The following is a 23,974-nucleotide window of genomic DNA, read 5'->3' as shown; positions in this document are numbered from 1 at the left end:
TTACAGAAACAGATATGTTAAGAAACACGTTGTTGGAGGAAGCGGAATCATGGACACGTTTCGAAATTTTTTAAAAAGAACAGCAGCGTCTAGCGCATCTAGAGCAGCGTCTACTTTGGCTAGCAAAGTTGCAAAAAGCGAGTTGGGAAGAGAAGCGATTGCAGCTGCAAAATCTGCTGGTAAAGAATTGGCTTCTTCGGCGATTGTGACTGCTAAAGATGTGGCTATTGATCAAGGCAAAAAGGCTCTAGAAAAGGTGTATGCTAAGACAGGAACTCCGAATCCTCAAAAGACTCTGCTTACTCAAAAAAGCAAAGACATTATTTCAGGAATGGTTGCGGCATCTCCAAAGGTTAGCAGCGATTATTCCTCTCTTGGAGGGTCTCTGTCCAAGAAAAACGCCATTCGGATCCAAGACCTGGTGAAGATGGGAAGAGGTATTAAAATCGCATAAAAAAATCGCAGATTTTCCCGGATCTGAGGAAATTTTTTTTCTTTGGTATAGAAAAATGGCAGATATTTTAAACATTAAAGAAGAAGTCATCGTTGATGAATTCATTGAGAGAAATGAATTTCACGAATATGAGCCGGTCAGCATCAATTTAAACACTCCCGGTGAGATAAGAATCAACATTGAGCAGCAAGATTTGTTCACGCATCCTTATGAGGCGTACCTTTTGGTCGAAGGAAGGTTGACAAAAGCGGACGGCGCATCCTATGCAGATGCGGATGCAGTTGCTCTTGCAAACAACGGTATCATGCACCTGTTCAGTCAGATTTCTTATCAATTGTCGAATCAAGAGATTGAAACCGTATACAGCCCGGGTCAAGCTACCACCATGCTGGGTTTCTTAAAATATCCGGTAGAGTTCCAAGTGTCGGAAGGAATGAATCAGCTGTGGCAAAGAGATACCACTGCCCTTGCCGATCTTGCAAACAACAGCGGTTTTAACTCAAGACAAGACTACATCATTAAGAAGCCAGCGGATCAAGGCACCTTTTCATTTTGCATTCCTTTGAATCACATATTTGGCTTATGCGATGATTACGGAAAAGTTCTTTACGGATTCAAGCACACCTTGACCCTTGTAAGAAAAAGCGACACTGATGCAATTTTTAAGAGCGCAGAACCAGCCGCAGGAAAAGTAACCTTGAGCAAACTGTCTTTGTTCATGCCTCATGTCAGCCCATCCGTTATGGCAAGCAACAATCTATACAAGCTTATCGAGGCAAAAGTGGAGGCTCCATTAGTGTTTAGATCTCGACAGTGTGACACCATTGTTGTTCCAGTGTCCAATACGTTCAGTTGGAGGTTGAGCTCTAGATCGGCCAGTGAACGACCGAGATACATCATTGTTGGATTCCAGACTAATAAAGACGGCAGTCAAGATTTAAACCCATCCGTTTTCGACCACTGCAATTTGAAAAACATGTATGTAACCTTAAACAGCGAAAGGTATCCAGCCGTCGATTACGACATAGACTTTAACAACAACAAATTTTCGAGGATCTACAGGGACTCGTGCAAGATTTTCCACAAAATTTTTGGAGTACACGAAATACTCGCTCAACCGAATTTGACAGCTCAAAATTATAGGTACATTTGCCCTCTTTACGGTTTTGACGTGAGCAAGCAGGCTGAGAGGTTAAAATCAACCGTGTTGGACGTGCAAATTAAGGCTACCTTTAACGCAAACGTTCCTGCAGACACTCAAGCCTTTGCGGTCGTCATTTCTGACAAACTGCTATCCATCAAATCCGATGGCAACAAAATAAACGTTATTTATTAAGTGCTCCGCACCCACATGAACTTTAGCCTCAAGAAAAAAATAAATGGATCCTTAATAAAAGGATGAATTTTACGAAAAAGGATTTGAAAAATTTACTTATCGAAAATGGCGTTTCCAAAACGTCAAAAAGCAAAATGGGGTTGGCGATGATTGCGCTGGAAAACCATCTGATCGATAAAAATGCAATGACGGAGGACGTCAAACCGATAGATTCCAAATACGAAAGGCTCCGTTCGATCCGAAAGAATCCCGTGGCTGTAAAAATGACACACGCTGAAACAGGAAAAGTGATCGAATACGGCTCTCTTTACAAAGCGATGAAAGAGACGGGACACGGCAACAATTATTTGGAGAAGCGAAACGGCAAAGTGGATGAAAACGGATTTAAAATAGAAATTCTTAAATAAAATGTCGTTTCACCCGTTTTTTCTAGAGTGTAGCAAAAGAGAGCCTGATGTAAAAAAGAAAAGACAGCTCGAGGCTCTTGCGTTTAAGGCTGAGAGCGGCTTGTTCAAAATTCCTGAAATGTACAGCGATGAAAAAAGAGACGAGCTTTACGTGATTTTGTGGGAAGAAAAAGAGGATGACTTTTCGCGGATGGAAAAAAAAATCAAAGAGCACAAAAGAGAGTGGAGTAATTTGAAAAAGCAAGAAAAGCTGAGAGCGATCGACAGGCGCGTTTTTGAACTGGACTGCGATTGGGAAGAAAAGAAAAAAATGTCTGCAAAACTGAAAATGGACGCGATGCTCCAAAAATTCGAAGAATTTCCAAAATTTGCTGAAAAATAAAAAAATTGAATTCGAGTAAAATAAATTACAACGAATAAAAAAGATGGATGTATACAGCGTATGCGATGATCACCCTGATTATTTTCGACCAAACCTTGGTTTTGTTGATAAAAATGGAAATTGAAACTTGGTTGAATACGATTATGATTCGGATCTTCGATATTTTATTGACGCATCTGGAATTCGGCGTTATTTTCTTTATGATGAAGATGAATACGATAATGGTGTTGACGATCCTTGTCATTGGTATTTGATCGATGGAAATGGAAATCGTCGTTATCTTTTATTAAGTTATTTTGACTTTAAGATTATTAACCGTGATGAGTCAGGTCGTGAGTATTATATTAATGAACATAACATTCGTCGATATTGTGATGATGATACCAGCGATGAAGAAATGGGAAGAAGATTGGAAAGGTTGTTAGATGATTCGTCAGATGATTCGTCAGATGATTCGTCAGATGATTCGTCAGATGATTCGTCAGATGATTCGTCAGATGATGATTCGTCGGAAGACGATTTGCCGGAAGACATTGCGGAAAACGATATTATTGCAGAAGAATGGAAAAAATATTCTTCATATGATTGGATGGGAAGATTTTGCGCTCCTGCTGCTTAATTTTAAACCTATTATTTTTTAATTCTTTTTGAAGAATTGAAAAAATTGAATTCGAGATAAATAAATTACAACGAATAAAAAAGATGGACACAAAGGTTATTGACGAAACCATTGTATTTGATGAATTGGGTGACAAGCTAATCATTGAATATGTGGAAGAGCCACCTGAAGAACCACATGTTGTTAAGAAATATACTCCAAAACGTAAATCTTCATATATAGATTGCGAACATTCTTTTTGCTGGGGTTCGTATCAACGCTTCAACTAATTTTTTAATTCTTTTTAAAGAATTGAAAAAAATTGAATTCGAGATAAATAAATTTTCGACATTTAAAAAAGATGCTTTACACAAAAAAGGTTTTAAAAGATTTGCTGGTTAAAAATGGTGTTACCAAAACATCAAACAATTTGTTGGCTTTGACACTGATCGCGTTTGAAAACAATTTGATTAATAAAGACGATTTAATGGAAAAGGTGAAAGAAAAAAGACCTGTGGGGAGACCGAGAATACATGAAAAAAAAGAAAAAAGACCCGTGGGAAGACCGAGAATACATGAACCAAAAGAGAAAAAACCGATTGATCCTAAATGGAAAAGACTTGAAAACATCAGAAATCATCCTTTCACTTATAAAATAACCCATGTGGAAACGGGTAAAGTGACTGAATATAATTCTCATTACCAATTAAGAAAAGAAACGGGTCACTACTGGAAATACTTTGACGATAAACACGGTTATCGAATAGAAGTGATTATGCCATGAAATTTTAATTTAAATTTGCTGAAAATTTAAATTCTTTTTTTTTTTGCTGATATTAAAAATTTGAAAATGGGTTAAAGAAATTTTTTTCCATATATAAAATAGATAGAATGAATATGAAAGAATTAAAAGAGATGGCTAGAGGCTTAGACCTCAAAGGCATCTCAAGACTGAGAAAAACCGAGCTCAGTGAAGCTATAAAAAATACAAAACCCATCATTGGGCATGGTCCTGCTTCAAGACCTGTGCCTTCTCCTCGTCCCGTTTCCAATGACTTGATTTCGTTTGGGTCTGCTCGCTTGCAAAATCAAGTGACAAGAACTGAACCATCCATCCTTGACACACCCGATTACATCGCCGATTCAACAAACGCTATTACGCCTAGACCTGTTCCAGCACCAAGACCTGGAGTGCTTTCAAGAATTGCAACATCTGTCTACAACGGTTTCAACAAAATAAATGCTCTCGTTGATCCATACGTTCCAACTACGGTGAAAAATGCAGTGAGCAGCGTGAGAAATGGAGTGGAAGAAACAGTCAATTCTCTCAAAGACGTCGTATTTGGTAAACCGGTGCCTGCTCCTCGTCCTGTTAAGTTTGTATTGACTAATCATGCGCTAAATCACATCACTGAGCAATTTTCTTACACCCCCTCTGTTCGATATGAAGAGCCTGATGCCTTTTTAAACATGGTTAAAGAGGCCGCTATCAAAGTCATTAAAAAAAAACACAAAAACGAACCTTGTTTTAATCTGCGAAATGACGCGTGTGAATATTGCTACTGGAGAAGAAAATCTTTGCACTGTGGTCTTCCCGTCTATATATGAAATTATTCTCGAATCAACAGACAAAGGAGAAAGCTTTGAAACATGGAAAGAAATAATTCTTGAAAACATGTCCAATTACAACAAGGAAGGATCCAATTAGAGAGTTAACAAAGTTTTAAAAGTAGAAGTTAACATGATCGATTGGATACCTTTCAGCGGTTCTTCCTACATGGAGCTACCTCCTGAACTAAAAAGTAAAAAGGCGATCACCCAAACTTAGGTCGACTGGTTGGTTATTCAGTAACAAAAGGAAAAAGAAAACAACATATTTGCAGAAATTGTATGCAAGCTTATGACCAAGAAGAAAAGCTTCAAAAACATCGAGAAGACTGCTATAAACACATCTCGGTTCGAATTGAACTTCCTAAAGAAGGGACAACCGTTCAGTTTAAAAACTTCAACATGTCCATGAGAGTTCCGTTTGTGGTAAATGTCGACTTTGAAAGTTTCGTCAAACCCATCGATGACAACACTGAATATAATAATAAAGAGTCGTACACCAAAAAATATCAAAAGCATGTTCCAAGTTCCTTCTGTTATCATATCAAATGCTTTGACGAAACCATTTGTAAAGAAAAACCAGTCATGTACACAGCAGAAAGCGATGAGGACGATGTGGCTTAAAAGTTTGTCACCATGCTTGAAGCAGACCTTAAAAAGATTTGGAACGATAGCGATTTACGTCAACAACAATGGAAGAAAAATAAAATAGTGACTGATGAGGATGAAAAGAAGTTTAAAGATGCAACCGAATGTCACATTTGCAAAAATGATCTTAACGGTGAGAAAGTGTGGGACCACTGTCATTTGACTGGAAAGTACCGTGGAGCTGCTTACAACCAATGCAACATTGATTATCAAATCCCAAGTTTCATACCCATTTTTTTACACAATTTGTCTGGTTACGACAGCCATTTATTCATCAAGAAATTAGACGGAAAATTAAAATGCATACCCAACAATGAAGAAAAATACATCAGCTTCTCAAAAAGCATCAAAGTGAGAGAATATATTGATGAGGAAACTGGAAAACCAAAAAAAGTAATGAAAGAAATGAGGTTTCTTGACAGCTACATGTTCTTACCCTTCAGTTTAGACAAACTAACTAAAAATCTAACCGATGAACAATGCAAAAACGTGGCTGAATATTTTCCTAAAAAGTGACAGTTCGATTTAGTAAGAAAAAAAGGCATTTACCCTTATGATTGGGTGGACTCCATTGAAAAGTTTTCCGAAACGCAATTACCTCCTATCGAAGAATTCCATTCCAAACTGGACGATGAACCAGCAACAGATAAAGACTACGCACATGCTCAAAACGTTTGGGACGTATTTGAATGCATCACGTTTAAAGATTACCACGAGCTGTACAACATCTCAGATGTGCTGATTTTGACAGATGTTATTGAAAATTTTAGAGACGTGTGCATGAAATATTACGATCAAGATCCTGCCTGGTATTACACCTGCCCTGGACTCGGTATAGAGGCTTGCTATAAAAAGACTAAAGCTAAAATAGAACTTTTTAGCGATTCTGATATGCTTCGCATGACTCAAAAAGGAATACGCGGTGGAATCAGCATGATCTCAAACCGACTTGGAAATGCCAATAACAAATACATGGACAAATACGATCCTTCACAACCATCTAAATTCCTCCAGTATTTAGACGCCAACAATTTATACGGATGGGCCATGAGCAAACCTCTTCCCGTTGGAGGATTCAGATGGATGACTGATGAAGAGCTTAAAAATTGGAAATCAATGCCGTGCATTTTAGAAGTCGATTTAGATTACCCCGATCACCTTCACGATAAACACAACGATTACCCTTTGGCTCCTGAAAGATTAACCATTGTAAAAGTAGACAAACTCGTTCCCAATTAAACAATAAAATAAAATACGTCATCCACCATGAAAAATTTAAAACTTTATGAACGATTGGGTTTAATCATCACCAAAATTCATCGAGGTTTCACCTTTAGAGAAGAACCTTGGATGGAACCATAAATCGGTTTCAACACCGATAAAAGAAAAGAAGCACCCTACAAATCTGATAAAGAACTTTTCAAACTCATGAACAACTCTGTCTTTGGAAAAACCATGGAAAACATCGAAAATCATGTTGACGTAAGACTTGTCACCACAAAAAAAGAAGCCTTAATATTATCCAAAAAACCTCAATTCGAAAGCTTCACCATTTTTGATGAAAAATTAATCGCGGTTCACATGAAGAGAAAAAAGTTGGTTTACAACAAACCTGTTTACTTAGGAATGAGCATCCTCGACATCAGCAAAATTTTAATGTTTGAACACCACTATGACTACATCAAACCTAAATACGGTGATCGTGTAAAATTGCTCATGACCGACACCGACTCGCTCTTTTACGAAATCGAAACGGAAGATTTTTAAGAAGACATTGCTGATGATGTACTTGAAAAATTTGACACGAGCGACTTTCCTAATAACCATCCTGCTATTGAAAACGTTGGGTTCAAAGTGGGTAAAAATAAAAAAGTTATTGGTATGTTCACAGACGAAACAGGTGGAAAACAAATCAAACAATTTGTTGGGCTTAGACCCAAGCTCTACTCTTACTACATACCTAAAGAAAATGAAGAACACAAAAAATGCAAAGGAGTCAAAAAGAACGTGGTTAAAAATAAAAGAAGACATCAACATTACTACGACTGCTTAATAAATGAAGAAGAAAAGCTTACAATCATGAACGTTATCCGCTCTCATCATCATGAAAATTACACAGAAGAAATCAACAGAGTCGCACTCAGCGCTAACGACGATAAAAGGATCATTTTGGATGATGGCACTCACAGAACCTTGGCCAATGGACACTACAAAACAAGACCTGCTCTTGAATAATCATTACGGTAAGAAATTTTTTTAAATAAAAGGTAAGTCATCTTGGTAAAAAACACACTTCTTAAAAAATATAGAAATAACAAGATTATTTTTATACTTCTTCATCTTGGAAAACATTAACCCTAACAAGAATTTAAAAACGACGCCATCTTGGAAAAAACATACAACCCCCCAATATATAAGGGTATCAATGTCCCAGAACACGCATGAGAAAGGTAAGTCATCACATCAAAGGTATCACCCTTAAGTATGGGAAAGCTATCAATGTCCCAGAACCCGCATTTTGTATCTACTATTAGCAATCTCATTCATGTTTTCTAGGCATCTAGGAAGCTTAAAAACTCTACCATTTTGAAACTAGGAATTGATGTAGAAGGTTCATTCCTTAAAGTTAGCTTCCCCCATATTGTTATGGAAGAGAGTGAATCTTCACCTCACAGTCCTTTAAGCAACAAGTGTTAAAGAGCAAATGCTGGCACTCACGCAAGACGCTCCAAAAAATTATCAGAATGTAAAAGCTATCCTTGATCTAATCAAAGAAGTTAACACCACGAATGTTGAAATCCCATCTATGACTTATGAACAGATGTGAAAATATCTAGGTGTTGCGATTGACCCAACTGACGGAGTGGTGCTTCTGACAGAGGAATGAAAGACTTGGCTAACCAGACTAGTGAAATGTAAGGTCAAGCCCAAGAAAAAAGTAAAAACCCTGAAGGCGGTAGTTTGTTCTCGGATGAACTACGTACTCCAAATTTCGGACTCCGGGATTTGAGAGCTTTGGCGCTGGACACGATTTTTGAGGAATTGGGTCAGAGACATCTTACATTTGCCCACATAGTGCAGTGTGACTGGATACATCTGAGTGCGGGTTTGGGTATCCCAGACTTCTCAAAGAGCATCGTCATTCAACGTTTGGGAGCTTCTGAAAAGATGATTATGTTGGAGGACGGGGTGGTTTAGTAGTTGATGCAGGACTGGCACAGAAAAACAGAGTCTTGTGAAATAGACCAGAGAATTTGTGAAATAGAGTGTTTTTTTTTTTTTTGTTTATTTTCAATACAAAAAAAAATTTACATATTAAAGAAAAAAGATAAAATATTTACAAAAGATAAATAAAAATGAAAACAAACAATATAAACATAAAATTTAACAAATATTTTCTAAGTGAAGACAAAGTAATGATTATAATAGTGAATACGTTAATGAAGAGGAAGATATGAAAAGGCTACATGATAATTCATCAATCTATCACGTAAGTAAATGATAAAACAGAAAGAAGAAAAGTTAAATACAACTGGGAAATGATGTAAATACGAAGACTTATCAACCTGCCAGCAGATTCGCATTTTAAGGTCTATGCCAGCAGAAAAGTGCGTTTGACTTCTAAAAGTTAAAAAAGATTCCACAACTTTAAAATAAACCTTGAGGATGATATAATTGATATTACGACTGATGGTACAAGCGCTATGTCAATTCTTTACAAAAAAGACGCCCATCACTTGGAAGTTGATAAAAGTTTAGATGATGAGAACACTGTTTTTGGAAATTTAGATAACAACGATGATGAAGACAAAGATGATGATTGTAATAGTGAATACGTTAATGAAGAGGAAGATTGTACTCGAGATTTGAAAAATTCATTGTTAATTAATGAAACATCTGAGTTTACAATTAAACGTGAAATTATAGAACCTATTATAACAAAAGTTAGGAAAATTGTGTTTGAAAACTCCCCAATAAAAAATGAGAATTATTTACAAAATTGAGTTTGGAAAGGTCATCCTTTTAATCATGGATTGCAAAACCCGATGGAGCAGTTTGTTACTTATGCTTGAAAAATTTGACAAATTAAAATATTGTATCAATGAGGCTTTTGTAGATTTTAAATTGGATTCCAACTTTGATGATTCAATTAAGATGAACGAAAATGAATATCGAATCGTATCAGATTTAGTAGTACTTTTGACTCCCTTTAAAATAGCTGTCGACGAGACGCAACTGTGGAAGCCACTTTGTGGACGAGACGCAACTGTGGAAGCAATTTGTGGACGAGACGCAACTTTAATTCTAGTTGACATTGCGTTAAAGTTTATGTTGACCAAAATAAAACAACAACAATCCGAAATCGGAAAACAATTGTGTGCCGCCTTGAGTTATCGAATTAAAGAGTGGAGAACGCCATTAAGCAGCATAGTTTGTCATCTTCATAATGCCAAGGTTACTTCATCGAGAATCTTAGATGTTTTTGTACCAAATACAAGTGCCCAAAATAAAAAAGTTATAATAAGCCTAACAAAGCGTCTAAACTTCGCAGAACAAAGCGTCTAAACTCCACTTACATCAGCAGAGGTAAATAGTGATAGTGATGTTCAACTGAACTTTATCAAGCAAGGAGTGTAAAAATAAGATCAAAACTGTTAGTGAAGAATTAAATGAAGTCATGAAAAGAGGATTGGCAGCAACACAACACTACCTATAAGGACAGAAAGTATAACTTCTAAAATTTAAAAAGAAATGTCATTATTTGAAAGTGGTGCCACAAGAGGTAATCAACTTCAAAAAACATATGATTATATACGAACGAGCATTCTCAGCGGCTGGGTTTTTATGCTCAAAAAATCGAACGCGATTTAACGACGAAATGATAAACGCTATGTAATTGTATTATCAATAAATTATTTTATTGATTTATTGATATAATTATATTATCAATAAATCAATCATTTTTCAGTGTTTTTGATAAGTACTTAAAAAATTTGTTCTTCACCACAAATGATTGTTTCTGTTTTCTATTTAAACCCGGGATTACCTGAGGATAAATCTCTCAATCCCAAAATCCCGGGATTGAAAGTGTCCGGGATTTTACCATCCCTCGTGGCCATATGTGCGCTTCTCCCTTTAGAATAGTGGGTTTATTCGAGGGGGGCGTTCAAAAGAAGTGCGATATTTATTCGAGACATTACGGTATTTCAGAAGGTACGAGTATTCTTAAAATAATAAAATAAACATTGTGGTGTCATAGATTTTTGCCTACATTCGGCGACCACAGGACCTACTTGTTGTGTAATAAACCCCACAAAACAAGAAACAGTATATTTTCCTTATCATTTTTTAATTTCGGATTTTTTGATGCAAAATTACACGCGCACACACGATAATTTTGTAAAAAGTATTTTTTGAAAAAAAAAAAAAAAAATCAAATGTGTTACAGAAACAGAAACTTAAAGTCTGTTAATAGTGGGATATTTAATGGAAGGACTTCATGATTATAGTTTTTACATGAAATGCAACATTACAATAGGAAATTATCAATTGAAACAAATAAGTTTTAATCTTTATTCTTATTTCCAGACATTTGAAGATTTAACAGAAATTTTTTTTTTGCATATCAAAACATAACACAACTGACTCTTACTCTCTATTTTCTTTCATTTTTATTCAAAAGTTTGAACTCCTTTTGAATTTCGGTATGCTTACCTGGTCTCTATTGTTGATTACAAGGGCTCTTTCATATTTTTGTATAAAGTATTTAATGTAAATTGATTCTATGTAATTTTTAAAATATTTGTTTGCTTTTAGTTCCCTAAAATATAATAAATCTTTCAAAAACTAACATTGAATTTAGAAAAAAAAAACACTGTACATGTTTTGGTCTTCCATCTTGAAAAAGTTGTCCATCAAAGAAAAATAGTAGTTTTTCCAGTAGAATAAGCACTAAAAATATTGTTGGTTTAGAGGTAAAAGTCACTAAATACAGTCTTGATGAAAATTCAGACAAATTTCACTAAGTGATATTCTATAATATGAAAAGCTATTATGTGCATATAATAGTGTCTAAAGCATTCTAACAAGAAGTAAATTTCATGTGCAATATAAATTTTTTTCAAGTTACATGTAAAACCTTGTTTTCTCCAAAATGCAAAAATGTTAGTTTAAAAAAAAAAAAACCTTTCCATTAACCTTCATTTCTCTTAAAATTGGAGTTAAGACAGATAAGGACTTAGATTGCAATTTTGTTTTTATACCTCATATAAGTTAGGTTTTATGTTTTTTATGTAATTATATGTTTGTGTATGCGTGTGTGTGTGCATGTGTGTGTATATGTGTATGTATGTATGTATGTATGTATGTATGTATGTATGTATGTATGTATGTATGTATACATAAAAACGTATACTTTTCTTAGTATGTAACATTAAATTTTAAATTTAGAGTTTAACTTTGAAATGGCTGGGCATTTTTCAGGTAATATACTTATTGATATATTAATACTTAAGTTTTATTAAAAATTGAAAAATGGAATTTGTTTAATAACATAGGGAATTTAACTATCGTAGATATCATTACCAAATGTTGCAGGTTCATAACGTTTGTTCAAATCATAACCCAGTGTTTAGTTATGTACTTAAAAATAATAAAGTTGCCTCTCTGGTCATAGCTTTTAAAAAAAACAATTTATTTAAACTAAAATTAAATCACTAGTTTATTGACAAAAAAAAAATTTGGTATAACTAGTTTTTCAAACAGTTAAACCACTTATTTAACCAAGTGTTTGTATATATATATTGTGAATATATGTATATATATTGTATATATATTTAACAGACCAGTAACTAATAAGTTTTTTCTTTTAAAAGAGAACCTCTTATTCTTAGTAGGTAAAAAATTTCTCAATTATAAGAAAATTGAGATATAACATATTATTCAGGCAATCAATAAACTATAGTAGTTAGCTGGTTGTTATTTCCAGGAGATTCCCTCTCACAAACAAACTTATGGTTTTATTATTTTTTTAAAAATGTCTGCTTATGTTTTAGAATTTGGAATATTACCAGAGTTATTAAAAGGCATCGATGAAATGGGATGGATGTATGTTCAATATCAAAAATTACATTTAACACAATAGATCTTAAATAACTTTTGCAATATTTCTTTTAAAAATATCAATATTATTCTTCTAAATAACCTGATACAGTTTAATACCTTAAATAGGCTTCCAACAGACATTCAGGCAGAAGCGATTCCAATGATTCTTGGTGGTGGTGATGTCCTTATGGTAAGAGAACAAATTTTATTTAAAAAAAACAGCAGTCAATTGTCAAGCATTAGATTATAGTATACTTGAAATGCAATAATTTATAGAGTCTTCGCTCTCTACAGTTCTGTTAAATTGTCTGATGGTATAAAGATATTTTTCTAAACCTTTTCAAGAAACTTCTAAACTTTTGTAACACTCAACATAGTATTTAAAGACAATCAACAGAAAGACAAAACCCCATTTTTTTGGTCAATTTCCATACAAAACGTCAAATTTGAGGCTTTCACTGACTCTTGTTGGATCGTTTGGTCATTTTTTGTTGTATCTTATCAGGCTGAACAAAAAGATGCCCAAGGGCATCAAGGTATTCACTGATAAGTACCGAAACTTGTGACAAATGCACAGAAATGCTTAGAATTTGCTTGTAATGTCAATTCTATGATTATTTCTTCAAATTTGACCCTTTCACCAAGATTTCTTTGAACCCTTTGCCATTTTTTGTTGTAATCTATCAGTCTGATCACAAAAATGTCAAAGACAATCAGCATAATATTTAAATAAAAAGACTACATAGATTTTATGAATTCTTTGTCTATTCACTCAGCATTCAGTCAACATTTTGCATTGTAAGTTAAATTATACACAATGTAGTTTAACACTTCTAAAAACACAAAAATTTTTTTTAATTTTCTAGTTTTCTTAATTTGCTTAATTAAAGGTTTGCAAGCCATAAATATTCAAACATCCAACTTTGAAAATTATATTCAAAATTGTTAAGATTTTCAAAAAGATAATCTTGATAGATTGTATAAAGCTGAAATTTCATTAATTCATCTAGTTACTGGATCACCCAAACCATGACGCCCTCATATCTCAAAATCAGTTTAGATCTTTGCGTTATTTTAATCTGTTATTTTAAAAAAAATATGTAATAGCAAAAATTTGAATAAAAAATACTGATTGTTGAAAAATCATTAAATGAAATTTAGCTGATTCAGCATTTTTGCGCATAAAGTAAATGTACACCAAAAGAAACATTTTCATCAATTCATTGAGATAAAAGTATGTAAAAATAGTTTGTTACAAAGATATTTTGTTGCTGTAACAGGTTATCTTTAAAAAATTCAAGTTCACTTTTTTAGAATTTGCATCATTTTAAGAAATGGTTTGTTTTTTTTGGAAGACAATTTTTTAAATTCTTAAAAGTTGTCTTCAAAAATTTTTGAATATTATCAAATTTTTTCTGCTGTTTTTATTTTTTATGTAATAATTTACAAGATTTTCTTGCTTCCATCTTTGTATTTTTTTAACACTTTTGTAATCTTCATTTTTAACATAATAGGCAGCAGAAACTGGCAGTGGGAAAACCGGTGTAAGTATATTTTCCCCTCTAAACATAAGTAATATTTCTTAGTTGGTCAGAATATAGTTTATCTTTCATGCATACTTGCTGTAATATGTAGTTTCATGTATTTATTGTAATCATTTTTTTGGATTGCATACTTAAGTTGCTGTGAAAATATTGTAATAAAAATTTTTAAAAATTTAATTTTAAAAATATTTTTAAAATCATAAATAGGCATTTTGTCTCCCAGTCATACAAGTTGTTCATGAGAATATTATTGAAAATTCAGGTGGTGGGGGAGTAAAAAATAAAGCCAACAATAATAAAGGTATTTTTTTAAACATACATCAACTAAAATGTTAAGTTGATATTATTTTTAATTTTATTATATATTTATTGTTGATTTTGATAAATATGCAGGAGATTATAAATAGCTGTTATTTGATTGGTATTAATGTTTAATATGGCACTTATAACTGTATCTTGTCATGTTAATCACTTCCTCTCTTGTGTATAATTGATTATATAATTGATATTCATCTCTTTCAATCTCACTTATAACAGTGATATATGATTATCATTCAGAAGTGCGAATAACTTTAAATCAATCTTTCACGTAGCATTCATCATTGATCATTTTGCACAGCACTTGTAATGATCTTGATTCAATCTTTATTTCAATTGTGCTATTGACACTCTGTAAATCTTTTTATAATCCTTGCAATCAACATTTTTTATATATTTAGTTTTCTTTTTATAATCCTTGCAATAAGTAAATTTAATCTTTAACAAAAGCTGTGATATTTTATGTATTATTAAAAGAAAATAGTTGGTCACTTTTTTTTTTTATTTAGGAAAATGGGAAATGAACAAGCTTGATAGAAGCAGCTCGTTTGGTAAATTTTTTTTTATTTCTTTTTGTCTTTGTAGATGAGAAATTCAAAAACTGGGATTTATAAAATAGTTATATTTTTGATGTATAGCCATTTCAGAAGACGGATTGCTCTGTCAATCACGAGAGCAAAAAGAGTGGCAAGGATCTCGATCAACTCTTGGTGTAACAAAAGGTTTTGTTTTTCAAAATTTTGGAGTGAAGATGCATTCAGCATAAAAAAAAGCTTATTAAAAGATTTTTGTAACAACCAAAAAATCTTTTGTAAACCAAAAAAATCTTTTAACAAGTTTTTTTTTTAAAACTTTTGTTTTTTACTTGAATTTGGATTTTACTGTTTAATGTTAAAGTTAAATTTAAAATCAAATTAAATGAAAAAAATTTTTTTGCTGCTAAACAAAAATAAAGTTTGTAAGTACTTTAAATAGCTTTAAATAAGAAGTTGCTGCTAAAAAAATTATTATTGTTAAAGTATTTTAAATAATTTTAAAATGTTTCAATATTATTCAAAACCTACCAAGCACTTTTTTAAAATATGAACCTGGTAAAAAGGTTTCTTTGTATGAAAAGTTTTTAAAAAGTTACAGGGCAGTTAAAGTCTAAAAGGAAAAAGTATAAAATTGGTTTTTAGGCAGTTACTACTATGAAGTTAAAGTGACTGATGAAGGTTTATGCAGAGTGGGATTTTCAACAGATAATGCATCATTGGAAATTGGTTTGAAATTATTTTAATAATTTCATTTTACTTTTTTTTTTTAATAATAAAAAAAAAGTTCAAAAGATTTAATATCAAATTTTTTTATTACTATTGTATCACCATTTTGATTATTATTGTTATTGCTATATTAAGTTCTTTTCATCAGGATGTGATCCTGAAAGTTTTGGCTTTGGTGGTACTGGTAAAAAATCAACAAACAAGCAATTTGATACATATGGTGAGGTAGCCATTTTATTTTTGCTTTGGTTTAACATCTCTTCTTAACATCTCATCTTATGTTTGATGCATTTATCTAGTTGATTCATGAATTAAAAATGCTTTTATGCTTAGCGTTTTTAGTTGTTACATTTCTAATCTTTGATATATACAACACATTACTACTAAAAAGTTTGATTAATTTTTTAGTAAACACTCATGTGAACACTCCATTGCATGATTTCAAAATATACAACAAAATATTGTTGGAAAAATGTTGAAAATGTTGTTGTTATTTGACAATGATTTTTGTTGAACTTTTAACCATATTTAAGTTCGCATGTTCAATTTTTTGTTTTTTTTTAGTAAATAGAAATTTAGATTTTAGTAAATAGAAAAAAAAAATCAATAAAAAAAAATAGTTGATATTATACAATAACAATGCAGAGAATTAATTTAGGTTGTTACTTCAAAATACTATTAAAATATTGCAGCACTAATATTCGTTAGGTTTACAAGATAAAAAAATACAAATTTAAAAAACCACTCATTTAATATTATTTGCATGATAAACAACAGAGTTGATAAACTTCTCATTGATTCAACCATATTCATAAACGCTGTATATGCTAACTTCGACTAAGAAAATTCTATCAAATGTTTAACCAATTCAATTTCATTGCTAGTTGAATGATTTGATAGCTAGTTTCAATAGGATGGCAGCAACACCAAAGCATCATTTTAGTTTTTTGTTGTTGTAGTCATTCTTTCACATAACGTTTTGTGTTAGTTAAAGCTTCTTTATTTTGATAAATATTTTTTGCTTTGGCTTAAAAGATGTTTTGTTAATGAAGCTAAATGCATTTTAATTGTAAACTCAAAAATGATACAAAACTCTTTCTTAGAACCCTCCATATGCCTAGTGAGCCTCTGTTGTCATGTCAGCTCCCTGAAAAACTTATGGCTGCTTACCTTTTACATTTTTGAGAAATCAACCTCAAAAATAAAAAATAATTATTTATTTTTGTTAAATTAAATTGTTTTAGAAAATATCTAATAATTTGTATTATCTAATATATCTTAATCATTTAAATTATCTTAAAAAGAGAAAATCAATTATCACAAGAATTGGAAATTCTAAATTAAACATGAGTTTTTGTTTTTTTTTAACTTAAAGAAAAAAAAAAAAATGTATATCATTGATGATGAGGTTATTGTATAAAACTATATTCCACATATATTGCATTTATTATTATCATTATTATTATTATTATTATTATTATTATTATTATTATTATTATTATTATTATTATTATTATTATTATTATTATTATTATATATATATACATATGTATACATACATACATACATGCATGCATGCATGCATACATGCATACATACATACATACATACATACATACATACATACATACATACATACATACATACATACATACATACATACATACATACATACATACATACATACATACATACATGTACATATGCTACATATATTCATTTCAGTTTTATGAATTTCCATATAGTTAAGTAGTGCTTAATCTCTAATCTTAGCCATATGGGAAAAATGATGTGATTGGTTGTTTCATAAGTTTGGATAATGGGACTATAAAGTACAGTAAAAATGGTAAGTAATAAAAAGGCTTTATTGACATAGATATAAGTTTTAGTCACAAACGTAAATTTAAAGTTTTAATTTAATAGTGAATGAAAAAAAAAATTTTTACTGTAATTAACTGTGATTTATTTAGGGAAAGACTTAGGACATGCCTTTGACATACCAAAAAAACTTTATGGATCAACATTTTTTGCTTCTGTGACTTTAAAGGTATATAATGTTTTTGCTTCTGTGACCTGCAGTGTTCAAATTTTAATCTTAATAAATATCATTTCCAGCTTTTTTATGCAATAGTTTTAAAAAAAGTTTCAAGAATACTTTTTATTGTATTTCATATTTAGAATGCTGAACTTTTGTTTAATTTTGGAGATACACCATTAAAGTACCCTCCTCAAGCTACCTATCTTCCATTATCTAAAGCTACTGATACTTCCATATCCAAAAAGTGTATGTTATTTGCTTTTTAAATATGGTTTGATTAAGGAATATGAAAGAAATGACCTTTTATCATGTTTTTTTTTTACTTTAGAAGTGAAATTTATTAACCTTATAAAAAGTTGTGTAAATTTTCCAGAAATTTCTTTTTAAATTTTTCACAAATCCAAATTGAAGCCAGCTTCCTATTGAATTTAAATTTTCATCCTGCAGCAAAATTATTATAATCTGATTGATTGGTTAATTTAACTTTAAACTGACCAATAAAAGATCATTTTAGCCTCATTGCACTCCCAATTTGAATCCATTTTTCACATCAAAATCACTTATAGTACCTGTAATTATAGTAGGGCATAAACTGGTACTACAAGAAGCACATGGCTGAACACAATTGCAAATAAAATAAACTGATTTGAATTACTCTTAAATAAATTTACTTCTACGTAATATGCAATAGAGAAATTTATTTATGCAATAGAGAAATGAGGAAGTCTTATTCTTTTGTTTTTTTCAATTTAAAAATAAAGTTGTTTTGTGATTTGTGACACAAATGTTACAAAGGTGTCATGTTACAATGCCATGTTGAATTCATGTTATTTTGTATGAGTTATTTTTTATATAACTAACCATGGCTTCTTCAGTATTAAAGAAGCCATGATAAGTTATATAAAAAAGCTTTTATTTGCTAAGAAAAGAGAGATAAGAAAGATTGCTTAAGAAAACTGCAACCAGCATGAAAATTTCATGTTAGGCTAAAGGTAGCTTTATAATCGAACTTTGTTGTTTATTTGCGCAATATTTTGCTTCTGTTAAGTTTTCATTCAACGTAACGCTTTAACAAAAAAAGTTATGTTGAAAAAAATTGTTAGTATTTTAACTAATTTATCATATTGAAGAATATTTATAAAGTATTAGAGATTAGAAATTAAATGCTTTAAATTGAATCTAAAAGCTTTTGGGAAAAATATTGTATTTTTTTAGTGTCAGGATCCAAAAAGTATACAAACAGATCTTCTCCAGCAGCTCTCATAATGGAGGTAAAATTTCTGGATTATAATGATGTGTAAATATTTTGCATTACAGTGAGGCAAAACGTAAGAGTTTTGACTTTATGGTTTTCATTCTGAATTTAAAGTGTAAATGTATAAAACTAAAAATGTGTAAAATATGTATAAAGTATAAAAGTATAAAAGATTTTTAATTTTTAGCCATCAAGAGAACTAGCCACTCAGGTAGAGTTGGTTATTTTTTAATTTCCATTTTTATTGTAGATTTGTATTTCATTTTAGGACAAGTTACACATGTCTATAAATTTATCAAATATTGAAACTTCATTGGTTTCAGTTTCAGATTTGAAAAGTGCACAGTGTTGACCTTTTTAGACTCATGATTAAATGACCCATTTTATTTTTTTAGACTCATGATCAAATTTCGCTTTTCAAAAAGTATATGCCTGATCCAAAAATAAAGTAAGTCCAAAAATAAAGTTTTTTCTTGTTTTTTTTCTCAAGTAGCAGAATTATTTATCACTACTGACAAATCTCGTCAAAAAAAAAAACGCTAAACAATTTAGAAACAAAACCTCACTGAGTCAAATATCAATTTAAAGAAGTAGAAACAAATAGGATGTTTTCTTATACTTATATCCTTAATCTTTTACTTATTGCCTTAATTCTTAATTGGTGCTTTTGTAATAGCAACTCTCAGAATAAAACACAATTTGGAAAAGCATGCTAAAAATGTTTTTGAACTTAAAAAGTTGTTGTTTTTTTTTCTTTTAATTTTTTTTTTCTGCTGCATGTTTTGTAGCTATAACTTTGAGCATAAACCTGCTGTTGCTGATTTATAATCAATAAGTGAAGAAAAAAGTAAAGGATACTTCACGATTTAAATATCATTCTTTTAGTTCTAATTTTGGCATTAATTATCAAATTATTTAAATGCAAAAAGCAACAAATGGTGGATTCATTTTAGATTGGTTTTAAAATCTGAAAATGGGAATCCATTGTGTAGTATTTTAATTTTCATTTCAATAGAAATGTGTTATTGGTGGGTGGAGAAAGTTCAAGTGAGCAAATAAAAGCTTTGCAAAGTGGGGTATGTATTTTTCTGAATTTTCGTTGCTGTTTTTTAACAAGCTTTTATGATAATTAAACGTTTTTAAGTTTGAATGTTGTATTATTTGACCAATATTTAGGTTGATATTGTTACTGGGACACCTGGAAAACTGGATGATTTTGTATCCTCTGGAAACTTACACTTAGATCAAGTATTTTTTTTCATAAAATAATGATGATAATTAATGAATGATGATGATGATCCTGATCTTTATCATGATAATCATGGTAATTATGATGACCATGAAGTAAAAATTAACTTTTTGTCTAGGTTCGATTCCTAATACTTGATGAAGTGGTATGAGACTCTAACTTCTTTCATAGTTTCAGTTCTTTACCTACTGTGGATGTTTATAAATCTTTATGATTCTGATCAATTACTTTTAGGATGGTCTGTTAAATCAAAATCAGGGTCAATTAATAGAAAGATTATACAATCAATGTCCAAAAATGTCTCCTGGTGGCAAAAGATTACAGGTTTGAATATATACTTATAAACTCATAGTCTAGTCAAAATTATGTAAAATATTCTGTAGTTCTAAAGTATAGTTTTTGTTTTTTATTATTAAAGAAAAAAGATATTTATTGTAGTGAAAAGTTATTGAGATCAGGATGAAAATAATTTTGATGCATTTTTTTAATCTCATTCAATTTCTTTTTTCATTTCTTGTTTATAGGTTATTTAATTTATGCTTTTGGGTTGTTTAGAGGAAAAAACTATGTACCATTATTTTAATGAATCTGTTAAAGTTTAATTCTTTTTATGTTTAAAAAAAAAATTTTTTGTCGTTTAGTTTTTGACATTCATTTTATAAAAAAATGACAATTTTTTATTCAGACCATTTTTTTTTTCTTTAGGTTATAGTATGCAGTGCAACTCTGCATAATTTTGATGTTCAAAAGTTGGCAGTAAATAATATTAATTTTTTGTTGTTGTTTTTTTTATTATAAAATGTTATTTTGTAACTTCACTTTTTATTTGAACATATTTAAGTTTTTTGCCAACACTAATATTTTACTGTCATAAATTTTTTTATCACTACTGTTATTTCTACACCGTTTATAAGTTTTTCACTGAGATTCCTATGAATGTTTTGTGTTTTTAACACCAAAACCACCAAATTCTTTTCATTTTCCTGATACTGAATTTCAATACTTTGCCAACACTGTATAATGATGTCAACTCAATAAACCTCTACTTACCGTAAATGTTTTTTGCTGAGCAGTTGATTTTTTTTGTTACCTTTCTCACATCGAAGGTCTCTCTATTTTTTTTCTTTTTCCAGTATCACCATTAATGACACTGTTATTGTAAGCTATGTGTTAAGGCAAAAGTATTTGGTATTGTGAGTCTTCTTTAGAGAAATTAAGGTCACCTTATTACCTTTTTTTTTGTTCTTTTAGGAGAAGATAATGCATTTTCCTACATGGATTGATTTAAAAGGTCAAGATTCTGTGCCAGATACAGTTCACCATGTTGTAAGTCAATGTTTGCCTTCTGCTGTTTTATTTTAAATCTCGCAGTAAAAAATGTTTGAAACTTACAAAACACTTCTACTAACCAATAGGTGTGTAATGTTGATCCAAGAAGTGATACGTCATGGCATTTTCTAAAGAATAAAATACAAGTTAGTGTACTATTAATTCCTTGTAATTTTTTCTTTCTTTTTTTTTTAATTTAGCAAAAAAATTAGGATTTCTACAGGTTATTCTGTTATTTAGACTGATGGCATTCATAAAAGTGATGACATCCACCCAACATCTAAATTGCCTGAATGCTTTTCTGAGGCTGTTAAAGTCCTCAAAGGCGAGTATGTTATCAAAGCTATTTCTCAGCTTAAAATGGATCAAGGCATTATATTTTGCCGCACAAAACTCGATTGTGATAATTTAGAAAGATACATGAAGTCAAAAGATGCAACAGAGTTCTCGTGCGTGTGTTTACACAGTGATCGAGCTCCAAAAGAAAGAACTAATAATCTATGGGCTTTTAAAAATAGAAAAGTAAAATTTCTGATTTGTACAGATGTGGCAGCAAGAGGCCTCGACATTAAAGGTGTTCCCTTTGTTATCAATGTTACATTGCCTGATGAAAAAGCAAATTATGTTCACAGAATAGGTAGAGTAGGAAGGGCGGAAAGGTATCTAGTATTTTTTATGTTCTTAATTCTTTTTTTTTTGTTTTTGTTTTTTTTCCATTTTTTAAAAGAACAAAAAAATGCTTAAATATTTTTGTTAAAGCTAAAAACGTTTTAATGTATAATATTTGATGTGTATAGAATGGGTCTTGCTTTGTCACTTGTTTCAAAGTGTAAAGAAAAGGTTGTTTTTTATTATTTTTTTTAATTGCATATTTAGTTATTTTAATCAATACATTTGAATTGTTTTAAGACCAAATTTTCTTTGAACCAATTTGTAATTCATTTTACAGCTTGTTCAACTACAAGTGCTGTGAACAAAAATAATTTGTTTGATGTTTCATTAGTTAAAGGATTTTAGCTTCAATGTGCAAATCAAAAAAATCGTTATGCTAGTTTTAAGATGTTGAACATATCTTGTTTGTTGATGTTGATTCATGGTTAATACCTATGATTCAATAAAATGCCAAATAAAATGCATTATTACTAACATGTAACTCGTTACAATATTTATCATATTGTAACTCGTTAGAAAAACTAAACATTTCAGTTTAGCATTTGATTTGGTTTAGGTTTGGTATCACAAATGCGATAGTCGAGGAGCCAACTGCAACAACACAAAACTTATAAAAGATGGCGGATGTGCTATTTGGTATGATGAACAGAATGTATGTTATTGTTAGTTACTGCTTTGAAAAAGCAGCGCGTTCTGTTTTATTGTTTGGAAAAATTTATATTCCAATTATTTGTTTGTTTTTTTTATCATAACAATATTATATTACATAATAATTATATCATATATTGTAAATATATAATATACATTATATATCAAATAATATATATTATACTACATAAAATATACAATAAATATTTTATACATAATAAATATATTATGTTGTTTATTATTACATTTTGTTATTTAATGCGTAGTATTTGAGTGAGATTGAAGAGCACTTGGGAGAAACGATTTCACAAATATCAAATGACATGGTTGTGCCAATCAATGAGTTCGATGGAAAAGTTGTATATGGTGAAAAGAGACAGTGCAAAGGTAAGTCTTCCCAACTCCATTTCAATATAGCCTATAAACATAGAGTAAATGTGGGGGGGGGGGGGGGGAAATGAAATTTTAAAATCTGAGAAATTTACTCCTTTTTATATAGCTGTTTATATGGCTGTTTATATAGACAAAGGCTTGCCGAGATCTCGGGAAAAAACTGTGAGATCTCACTTGCCGGGCTAGGTCTCTTAATCATATAAACGCAAAATTAAATTAAGTTGAAATAAGGACGACGTCGAGATCTCGGTAAACGGGCTAGTCCTGCAAACGAGCTAGCCTGCTTTTCATATAAACAGCCCCTTAGAATAAAAGTTGAAAGTGGTGATTTTTCGGACTATTTGAAACCATGATTTTCATGAATTAAATAAAAAAGTGAAATAGCGCTATTATTTCTTGCATGGGCTGCGAAGTTTTCTGCAAATTAACCTCTTTAAGACTTGTTTTGTAAATTGGTGCACTTTTTTGGTGTTGACATTTATGTAATTGATATTTTAAAGTTCGTAAAGATCGTTGCTGACTAACAAAATTAACTAAAACTAAAATAAACCGAAAAATAAAAATAGAAGTAAAAAGTGATTTGAAATGACTTATTTCACTTAGAACTTAAAACAAATTTTATGTTCTTTTTGGTCTTCTCGTCAATTTGTAAAACAATACATTATGAAAATATTAAAGGTATTTTTACATCTATTTATATCTCAAACTATTTATCCCTAAACTTTAAGG

At 30.9% G+C, this 23,974-nt stretch overlaps 2 protein-coding genes across 4 annotated transcripts in view; both read left to right on the top strand.

Moving 5' to 3' along the window:
- Nucleotides 1-509: 509 nt before the first annotated feature.
- On the top strand, nt 510-1,790 carry LOC149893555 (uncharacterized). The gene has a single exon (XM_090069391.1). It carries the CDS (start codon nt 510-512, stop codon nt 1,788-1,790), a length of 1,281 nt encoding a protein of 426 aa, XP_089925517.1.
- An 8,832-nt stretch (nt 1,791-10,622) lies between these two features.
- LOC145187302 (ATP-dependent RNA helicase DDX1-like) overlaps nt 10,623-23,974 on the top strand; it is an 18,612-nt gene continuing 5,260 nt past the window's right edge. Inside the window, exons 1-27 of one of the 3 annotated variants that reach the window (XM_090073175.1) lie at nt 10,623-10,647; nt 11,884-11,916; nt 12,489-12,540; nt 12,664-12,727; nt 14,052-14,081; nt 14,289-14,382; nt 14,909-14,950; nt 15,038-15,121; nt 15,578-15,661; nt 15,810-15,886; nt 17,435-17,507; nt 17,632-17,708; nt 17,840-17,945; nt 18,915-18,970; nt 19,142-19,165; nt 19,350-19,402; nt 19,970-20,030; nt 20,131-20,202; nt 20,322-20,348; nt 20,438-20,527; nt 20,909-20,959; nt 21,455-21,529; nt 21,619-21,678; nt 21,773-22,191; nt 22,330-22,372; nt 22,761-22,856; nt 23,119-23,239. In XM_090073175.1, coding sequence (XP_089929301.1) covers nt 11,898-11,916; nt 12,489-12,540; nt 12,664-12,727; nt 14,052-14,081; nt 14,289-14,382; nt 14,909-14,950; nt 15,038-15,121; nt 15,578-15,661; nt 15,810-15,886; nt 17,435-17,507; nt 17,632-17,708; nt 17,840-17,945; nt 18,915-18,970; nt 19,142-19,165; nt 19,350-19,402; nt 19,970-20,030; nt 20,131-20,202; nt 20,322-20,348; nt 20,438-20,527; nt 20,909-20,959; nt 21,455-21,529; nt 21,619-21,678; nt 21,773-22,191; nt 22,330-22,372; nt 22,761-22,856; nt 23,119-23,239 — 2,050 coding nt within the window. In that variant the 5' untranslated portion in view covers nt 10,623-10,647; nt 11,884-11,897. Of the gene's footprint in view, nt 10,648-10,674; nt 10,762-11,244; nt 11,409-11,883; nt 11,917-12,488; nt 12,541-12,663; nt 12,728-14,051; nt 14,082-14,288; nt 14,383-14,908; nt 14,951-15,037; nt 15,122-15,577; nt 15,662-15,809; nt 15,887-17,434; nt 17,508-17,631; nt 17,709-17,839; nt 17,946-18,914; nt 18,971-19,141; nt 19,166-19,349; nt 19,403-19,969; nt 20,031-20,130; nt 20,203-20,321; nt 20,349-20,437; nt 20,528-20,908; nt 20,960-21,454; nt 21,530-21,618; nt 21,679-21,772; nt 22,192-22,329; nt 22,373-22,760; nt 22,857-23,118; nt 23,240-23,974 lie in introns of those variants that run through there. The other 2 variants (XM_090073173.1, XM_090073170.1) reach the window with 2 other exon arrangements.

Source organism: Hydra viridissima, unplaced genomic scaffold, assembly GCF_058129835.1.
Source record: "Hydra viridissima isolate aposymbiotic clone 2 unplaced genomic scaffold, HvirCarnegie_v1 scaffold_1, whole genome shotgun sequence".
Taxonomy (NCBI): Eukaryota; Metazoa; Cnidaria; class Hydrozoa; order Anthoathecata; family Hydridae; genus Hydra; species Hydra viridissima.
The sequence above is the reverse complement of the archived record's forward strand: the minus strand, read 5'-3'. Positions and strand labels throughout refer to the sequence as shown.